The sequence below is a fragment of the Rhinatrema bivittatum genome, chromosome 16 (genome assembly GCF_901001135.1).
Source record: "Rhinatrema bivittatum chromosome 16, aRhiBiv1.1, whole genome shotgun sequence".
NCBI lineage: Eukaryota > Metazoa > Chordata > Amphibia > Gymnophiona > Rhinatrematidae > Rhinatrema > Rhinatrema bivittatum.
The window spans coordinates 16,827,138-16,836,691 of NC_042630.1; the positions used below are offsets into that span (position 1 = coordinate 16,827,138).

At 45.1% G+C, this 9,554-nt stretch overlaps 1 protein-coding gene across 3 annotated transcripts in view; it reads right to left on the reverse strand.

The window, feature by feature from the left end:
- Positions 1 to 5,511, reverse strand: part of CHD3 (chromodomain helicase DNA binding protein 3) — a 93,540-nt gene extending 88,029 nt beyond the window's left edge. For all 3 annotated transcript variants that reach the window (XM_029582035.1, XM_029582036.1, XM_029582034.1), the window contains exon 1: positions 5,223 to 5,511. In XM_029582035.1, the coding sequence (XP_029437895.1) occupies positions 5,223 to 5,499 (277 nt within the window). In that variant the 5' untranslated portion in view covers positions 5,500 to 5,511. The remainder of the gene's footprint in view (positions 1 to 5,222) is intronic.
- Between the last annotated feature and the right edge of the window lie 4,043 nt (positions 5,512 to 9,554).

Below are 9,554 nucleotides of genomic sequence, written 5' to 3' on the forward strand. Positions count from 1 at the left end.
TTATTAGCATCAAGGTCCGCATTTGGAGCCGCATCCACATCTACATCCAGACCTGCCCCATGCAGATCCTGAGGGTTCCTCCTGCAGATCATCAGAACCTAGGATTAGCATTCGAATCTGCTCGACCCAGTCCCAGGCATCACAGCAGATCCCTGGACCCTCCAGAAGAGACCACCCTAGGGTCTTTTAGCACAACGACGAGGTGGCCTCTCCTTTAGACGCTTCACCCCTGCCCCCTTCCTCACCAGGAAGGCCTTATGCAGAAGTAGCACAAACTCTGGAGAAAAATCTTTGGTATCCTCGGTCCCCTGCTCGAGAAGGCAGTCATCCGAATCCCTTCCACCATCCTGCCCCTCCTGCACCACAGGTGACAGAGGGGGAGGGGAATCCCTGGGCTCTCTGGCTACCATTCTCGATTTCATTCATAAATGTAACATAAAGTAACTCATAACGGTCTCTGTAATTTCCTTAGTTTCCCTATCAATTCGTCTTCTCACTCTTCTATTAACTTTATTAACAAGCTCAAGCTAAAATTAAGTTTCAATGTGTAAGTTTATCTTCAGCTATGTTATCACGTTTAAATCCTCAAGCCACCAAGTTTCTATGGCACTTTGTAAAAATTAGTTCCTTGTTAATTTTTCTAAAATTTTCCTAGGTTTTTCTGAGTTATACTGTAAACATAAGCAGCCCATGACTTATTTGCTTTTCAGTTTTATGTAAACTGATGTGATATCTCGATCGAATGTCGGTATATAAAAACAAACAAATAAATAAATAAATGGGCATGGCGGCACTCCAATGTCCCCCCTGGGATTGCAGCTACAAGCCCCCGAGAAACAGAGGGCCCTCTTTTCCAAAGGCCGCCCCAGCTGAGGTACCATCATCTCCCGCTGTGCAGCCAGAGCACAGGGAACAACTGTTGAGCTGTGCGGACCATAATCCGCATGCCCTGCTTGCCGCCACTCGTGGCTTTGGCACCATAACTCACGCAGTCTGCCCAACACAAAGCAGGCCGCATGCGCAGCTGAAGCGCCACGCTGAAGTGCTGACTCAAGCAGCACGTGGGGAAAAAGCGCAAAGCTGCAGTTGCAGTGAAAATGCAGATCCACAGCTTTGCCGGCCCAAGCAGCGAGCAGAAAACCCTTAGGCCACACCCGTGGCCAAAAAAGTGCACCGTGCCACCGCCCCGATGCAAAGTCAGACAGAGGCCTCTCTCAAGCCCCCAGGGCGCAGGGCGCAGGGAAGCTACCCGAAACTCCCACTCCTGCAAGCGCCAACAGCTCCCGCCGACCCAAACGCCCTCACCACTGTACCAGACTGCGGTTCCGACAGCCGCTGCAAGTCCTATAACCTTTTTTTTTTTTTTTTTTTTTTTTAAATTAAAACTTAATACCACAAAACAGGGTACTTCCCTGAACAGGATGCAGGAGAAGACCTTGATGGTCATGAGGGAGCCAATCCCCTGGCTCTCAGGACCTCCAGCAAGCCATGGGCGAACACCAGCCAGGAGTTTCCAATCCCCCCGGTCGCACTGCTCCACCTCACGGATGGTCCATGAAGGAGCCTAACACCTCAGGCAGCCTCCTCCAAAAACCTCTCGACTCCTAATTTTCCTTTTTTTTTTTTTTTGTCACACTGCAGGTCTGCACCTCTACCATCTGCTGGAGACAAGAGAAATACTGAGGGATGGCAGGTGGCACTCAAAAGTTTTTGTTCTCTGCCTCCATCTGCTGGTAGGGGATGCAAAACCCACTTGTCTGGACTGATCTGGGTATGTACTGGAACTACCCTATAGCCATCTTGCCTAGAAACAGTTGTTCCAGCCTCATCCACTGGGAAGCAGCAGTGTCCATCACCAAGTCTCACTAAAAGAAAGCATGCTACAATAGATACTTGCTGAAAATTATGGTGCTATCTATAGTGTTGGAATAACAGCAAACAACTGTTTATGTGTATTCATAACAATTGTATTAATAAGTGTATGAAACAGATGTGGAGGCCATTTTTTTTAAATTGACAGCTTAACATTTTTTAATTAAATCCGTAACTACAAATACGTTACAAAATACAGGAGCACTTACAAAATTGACTAAAATGAATCTGCTGATTGATGTGGGAAAGGGGAGGCATGTGGTTGGTTGGTGGGTTTTAATGTTGATTACTGTACATATGAAGAGGTCTGGGGTGTTAAACCTGCATTATTTTATACTGTATAAAAACGAACATAGCTTTTATTGTAACCTACCCTGGGATTTATGATATATAGTGGATACACCAGCCAGCAACTGCCAAAATCTAAAAGTACCATTTTTTATTTTTTTTTTAAAGAAAAAAACGCTGTCAGCTCCCCTTAAAGTAGGGAGGGGGAAAAGGACTTTGGCTTTTGGGTTCATTTTATTATGAGGACAATTTTCCAAAGCAATTTACCCGGGTCATAGGGCTATCTGGAAGCTGTGAAAAACACAAGTTTCACAAGGTAATTTTTAGCCTCATTAGGTGGTGTTCCCAGGAAAAATTGTACGCATAGATTGCATTTCCCAAAATAGGCATGTTTTCTTATGGAGATGTTTCTGTGCAAAAATAGTAAAAACAAATGCTAACATCCCTGGTTGCTTTGCCCACACAGTAGTTTTTCAAAGCAAATTTCATAATTTTTACTTTGAAAAATTGGTGGTAAAGCCGATAGGTTAAAAATAGATAACCACCGATTTTTGCAGCAAAACAGGCAGAATAAAAATCAGTCTTTTTGGGCCCAATAATCAGCACCACTTTTATGGCTAAATTTTAGACCGATGATTAGAAAAACATAGAAACATAGAAATGACGGCAGAAGAAGACCAAACGGCCCATCCAGTCTGCCCAGCAAGCTTCACACTTTATCCATTTTTTTTCCCCTTTTTTTCTCTCCCACCTGTTACTATTGGCTTCCAGTACCCTCCAGCCCTAATTCCCCTCCACCCCACCACCAATTTAGAGAGCAGCGCCGTATCTGCATCCAAGTGAACGTCCAGCTCAATTAGGGGTAGCAACCGCTATAACAAGCAGGCCACACCCTTACCCCATACTCTTACCCACCCCTGTTTTTATTTTTTTTGTTTGTTTTTTGTTTTTTATTGGAGATAGCAGCCCCCCCATCCTTCCGCTCCGTGAAGGTGGAACACCAACTACTGGCCACTGGCACCCCGCTCCGTGAATGCCTCTGTTGCTACTGCCGCTCCGTGCAGTGTTTGAATGCCTCTGTGGCTACTGTGGCTCCATGCAGTGTTTTGCTGCCTCCTCTTTATTCACGCCCTCTAGACTTGATGGATCCACAGTGTTTATCCCACGCCCTTTTGAAGTCGTTCACAGTTTTAGACATCACCACTTCCTCCGGAAGGGCATTCCAGGCATCCACCACCCTTTCCGTGAAGAAAACCAGGTCCATTCAGTAGTGTGCCGGTGCTGTAGAATATCCACTAGTGTTAGCTGGTTAGGTTTATCTGGCTAACTAAGGCCTGGATTCATCATTCATTGCTGAATGATGAATCCAGTGAAAATGGAGGGCGGGCCTGCAAAAGCCTGCAGCCTTTGCACCACTGCGGTGTGCTGGCTGCCGGCTTTCGCACCAAATAGCGCCACCATGAAAGGTGGTGCTATTCGGTGCGCTATTGCCGACGATAAGGTTGGTAACGTTATTGCCGGCAGTGAAGACACCACCAACTCGGCCCCTCCCCTCCCAATTTGCATGCTATCGCACGCAAAAAGGACCTAGAGAGGGTTATTTTCTAAAGCTTTATCGTGTGCGTTGGGGCCTTTTCGCGTGCGATATAATGCAAATTAGGGGGAGGGGAAGAGTCGGGGCGGAGTCGGCGGTGGCTTCATTGCCAATGTAACTAACATCGCCGAATAGCACCACCTTTCATGGTGGTGCTATTCAGTGCAAAAGCCAGCAGCCGGCTTACCGCCGTGCAAAGGCTGTGGGCTTTCGCAGGTCCCCCCTCCCCCTGTTTTCGCAGGATTCATCATTCTGCGAAGAATGATGAATCCAGGCCTAAACCAGCTGCCCAGCCTCTGACTATTGAAACCTTAAGTTTTACCAAGGGCAAAATGTCTGAGGCTCTTGTTTATGTCAACCGTGTCATTTGAATTGCCCTTATACACTCATTAGCCCCAGGTCCCTTACATCAGCTTAAATCTAAAACTTAAAATGTCTGAATTTTTAATTGTACGGGGGGGGCAGTTTAGAATTTGATGCCGGGGAAGGGGGTAGAAAAGCCTGCAAATCAGATAGTAGGTGAAGTCCAGAGTGCCATAGCAGTGCTAGAGCAGGCTCCTCCTTGGCACAGTTGCACTCCTCTTTGGATTGGGTTATTTGGGCCTTCAAAATCTGGCACCTTAGGCGACTGCCTATCCTTTCCTGATTGTACTTGAGAAGTACAAACCCAAAAGGAGCCCTAAACAACAGGACTGATAAAAATGGAATTTTCCAAATATCTTTATTTTAAATATAGTATCTTTAGCTATTTCGGGGGGGGGGGGGGAGAGAGGGACGACGACAGAATACCGGACTCCCCTCCCCTCCTGCCCTCCGCCTGTAGTCGGACGCTCGCTGAAGGAACGTAGCTTTTTAACGGGGGCCAGGTTTGGAGGGGGGGGAGACAACACACACGGCACGTTTCATCGCACCCCCCCGGGCTCCTTCCAGGTTACAACGCAACCTCGCCGCGCGCACAACACCCACCCCCGCCCACATCCTTCCGGCGTTATTTCATTGGCTGGAATACGAATGAGAAAGTAAATTGGCAGCGATCGGCAAGGACGGGAGGGCTAGTCTTGGCGCCTTCGGGGGAGGGGGAGGGGGAGGGGGAGGGCGGAGAAGAGAGTACGCAGGCGCAGAGAAGTTATGGGCGCGTGCGTGCGTGCGCGCGCTCCTCTGTCTGGGCTCACCCAGAGCAGCCGCCTCCTGTCCCGGCCCCCCCCCCCAAACACCCAACCAAAAAGCAGGAACAAAGCAGCCGTTAGCGCTACCGTCATAATCCCCCCCCCCCCCCGATCTTACGCTACCCCCCCCCTTCCACACAACAAAGTTCTTAAAAATAAAAAGTTCGGTTGCAGGATAGATTTAAAACACCAAAAAAAAAGGCCCGGTGGAAAGGTTTATATTATTTTGCCGCTTAGATCTTATTATTAGTATTAATATTCTATATTAATATTCATATTGTCATGGCTGCTGCCGTTATTACCTGGAGCCTTTGCCGGCGCTGCTGCCGTCACTAATTCTTCGTCGTCGTCTTCTTGCTCCTCCTCAGGCGGCGGCAGCAGGAGCTGCGGCGGCGGGAGGAAGAGTCGCTGACGGAGGCTGTTGTTGACCGCCCTGGCGGCGGCCGCCGCTTCTTCCTCCTCCTCCTCCTCTTCCTCTTCCAATTCCATGTCTTCGTCTTCCTCCTCCTCCTCCTCCTCCTCTTCGGACGCTGCCGCCATCTCCTCCTCGTCGTCGTCGTCCCTCAGCGGGGAAGACATGTCCCCGGCGGCGGCCCGAAAAAAAAAAAACAAAACCAAACCCCTGCCCCCCTCCCGGATAAAAAAAATACAACTTAAAACGACCCCCCCCCCCTCTGTAATGTACACGAAATATAAAACCCGGAAGACAAAAAAATCCGCCCCCCCGTTTGCAAAAAAAAAAAAAAAATTCTGCCTTCTTGCTACCCTTCTTCACCTCAGCTTTTCTATTATCTATAGATATCTTTTTTTAAATAACATAAGAACTATATTTAAATCCAAGGAGGGGGCCCCCGCTTTGTCCAGAATAAATTTTTTTACAGACAGAAACAAAGATGGCCGACCTTAAATTATTATTTTTTTTAAACGACCCCCCCCCCTTCAAAATTGAAAGGAACAAAAAAAAATCCCCTTTTAAAACAAAATGGCTGGCTTAATTTTTTTTTTTAAACCGCACCCCTTCCCCCCCCCCCAACACACACTTTAGAAAAAAAAAGCCGACTTTTAATCAGACAAGAGAATGCTGTTAAGTTTTGCTTTTCCCATATTTAAAAAAAAATATAACAAAATCAAACCCAAGTTAACCTGCAAAAAAAAAAAAAAAAAATGTAAATAAATGCATGCAATCAGTTCCCTGTATCTGCTTATTGCATAGATTAAAATAGAAATATATATACTAAGGGCCCCCCCCTTGGACCTGGGGGCACTAAAAGGATTTCTGCATAAAACAAAGATGGCTGCTCTAATTTATTTTCTTTTTTTTTTCTCTCTCCTTTACTCTGCCCCCCCCCCCCTTTCACAAAAAGCACTATAAAAATATTTTAGGCAGGGTGGGGGCCAGGAATTAATCAGTACCCATGCTCAGTGTGACATCAGCATAAATTGTTAAAGGTTAACTAGTTCCATACTAGTAGCATTTCTTTCTTTCTTTCTTTTTTTTTTTTTTTTTTTACTAGTATAGTGAAAGGGCAAAGAGAAAAAAAATAAAAGCTTTTTTTTTTTTTTTGGCACACTTAAATTCTTGAGGAGGGAGTGGCTGCCTGCATTTTTTTTTCTTCAGGCTCTGAGAACGATTGTTGAAGGGCTGGGATTCATTTAATGTACATAATATTTCTTTTTGCAGAAACGCAGGGTTGTTTGTCTCTCTCTCTCTCCCCCCCTTCCCAACTCCCCTCCTTTTTTGATAAAAACAAATTCCATGCCCCCTTCGTTTTCATTTTGATTTTTAAAGACGACATGTTCACTATTTTATTTATCTTGTTTTCCACACCAGTGTCAAAAATGACTACATTTATTTTTCAATATGGATTATTATAAAAAAAAACAAACAAACATAAAAAGCTGGGGATGTCTGAATTTAATAGATGCAGATAAAAAAAAAAACCAGGTTGTGTCAACACACATTTTGTTAAAATTACCTTCTTTATAGAGAATTACACTTTAGCCCTGCACATGTTTATATTCATGAAGGTAAAGGACTCTGTTCAGGCAGACATGGGATTACAGTTACTGAAAAAAATATATTTTATTTCTTCTTAGCAACTGAACTGTTTTAGTCACTTGGAACGTTGTATGGGCCTTTTCTTAGGTCCTTCCTCATCACAAAATGTGTACACTATCAAGGGCTGTACCTGTTTCGGTCGAGCCATCCAGAATAGAGTCCCCATTGTATACTGGCTGCTATTCTGTATGAGGGTATGTATTATCCAGGGATTCTAGATTGTGGCAACACCCCCGCCACCATCATAAGAATTATCGTGCATTTTGATACCCATCTCCCCTGCTCCCCCCCCCCCCCCCCTCCAAATCTCTAGATCGCTTAGTTTTGTGGTAGGGTTGAGATGGTTTTATAAGGTAAATGTTGTTTTAAAACATGAGCTTTCAGGACTACTGATGTCTCTACAGTCGTTACTGAAAACAAGGAACAACTAATTAATTGATTGCATTTGCACACTTTTTTTTTTTTTTTGGAACAACCATATTCGATATTGGCGAGCGGGGGGGGGCCTTAGTAGCACCTCCCCCCTCCTCTTGTTTCGTTAGCCTTATAAAGATTTCACCTTTTACTTTCTTGGTTCTCTAGTAGACTAAAACTGTGCAGTGCTATATCCGCTGCTTGGAGAAGGCCTTAAATATTCAAGGCTCAGCCAAGATCAGTGGCGAGAGCTGTCATCCCTAGAGCAAGCTACTGCATTTTCTCTATATCTTCTGGCTTTGATGTGTGCTGGTAGTCCCAGCAACTGTCAGATCCCCTGCTGGAGTAACAGACGGCCCTTGCCACTAATATGAGTCCTTATCTGCAGGCTTCACCCACATCTTGTCTTGACAAAGAGGTCAGAAGCTGCTGTCTTTTAGAACGACAGGATTGTATTCCACCCCTGAAGCGGCTCTTTTTTTTTTTTTTTTTGTCTCTGCTCTGGGTGAATTTCCAGCTCCTAATTTTTATGCCAGGGAGGAAACGGAGAACCCAACAACAACAAAAAGAATTCATCAGAAGCTAGCCTAGGCATTTGGTCCCAGCTGTTCTCTTGTTCTGCAGACCACGACCACAGGGTGAGATCACAGCAGTGGAAGGTTTTTAGCATGGTTTTGGATGATGATGCTCTCTCCTTACAAGGGTTATTTTTTTTTAAAGAGTAGATGACCAAGAATTTTGTTTGTTTTTAATCACTTGTCTTGCCTTTTTAAAAGTCTTTTGACTAACACATGCCCTATTCAAAGATGGCTCCCAACAGGCTAATTCCATGGAGAACTCATTATGTCTTAACCTTCAGTGTATATCTCTTAAATCAGGCATCAGTGGTAAAAGTCCAGGGGGGGGGGGAAACGGACCCTCAAATTTGCACAAAAGATTATTCTCAGATTTTAAAACCCCTGCCATTGAAAACATATTGCTGATTATTCAGCAGTGTCCTTAGGGAGGGGGGATGCTCGCTTCCAGCAGATTTCTCACATTTCAGCCTTCCGAAAGAGAAATGTTACAGTTCTACAACTACAATAGCAGTATTAATTGGAAGGCTAGCTAGATGTTTTGGATAATATAGATGCTTGGTGTCAATGTAGTGCTTGCATTCCAACCACATGATGTGACCTAGATCACAGAATTGCTGCAGATCCAAACTAATATGATGAAATACCTTGAATCTAGCAGATTATAGGATCCAAGGCTGAGTCAAAGTGCTGGGTCAAAAAAAAACAACTGGTTGAAGGTAATAGTAAATGGTGTTCATTAAAGAGAGGTTATTAGTGGACTGTCTTGGGGATCGGTCCTGAGGCTGGTTCTGTTCAATGTTTTCACAAGTAATATTGCAGAGGGTTTAGTAGGCCTGGATTTGCCAATGGGCACACTAGACCTGTGCCTAGGATGGCAAAAAATCTGGGACCAGCAGGCTAGCTGTAGATTTACTGCCTCCCAACTACTGAATCTTGCTTAACTGAGAACAGCCCTCTGCCTCCTGCTCTATCTAGCTCTTCCCCTCCCAGGCAGCATGCAGAGAACAGGAGGGAAGGGGTGAAACTGGTCAGGCTGGAGTAGACAAAAGCTGGTCTGTGCCCTAATCTAGCCCCAAATCTCCTGTCCTGTGCAAGGAAGGGGACATAAAGAGGACAGCAGCAAAAACCTAAATCCATTTCTGTGGTTTAGTAGGAAAGGTTTGTCTGTTCGTAGGTGATGGCAAGATTTGCAAAAAAGTGGATATTCCTGCTGGAGTAGGAAAAATGAGGCGTAATCCCAGAAAGCTTGAGGCGTGGTCAAGTGCTTGGCAGTATAGATTTACTACAAAAATATGCAGAGCAATGCATTTTATGCTGATTTGTTATTTATTTTTTCCGTCAATAAGCAGGCTTATTTAGACATGCTGCCCGGATGACATCATCCGGGCTTCATGGGGTAGAACTGTCTCTCTAAGCTCGAAGAGTTTTCCATCTGTGCGGCTCTTTCCACGTGTCTCGAGCGAATCTCATCAGTTTGATTTTTTCCACGCTGTGCACGGTCATGTGGAGTTAGTATCTCACCAACTTTTTTCTCCTCAAGAATTTTTGGGAAAAAAAGCACTTTTAAGTGTTACAATGCCAAA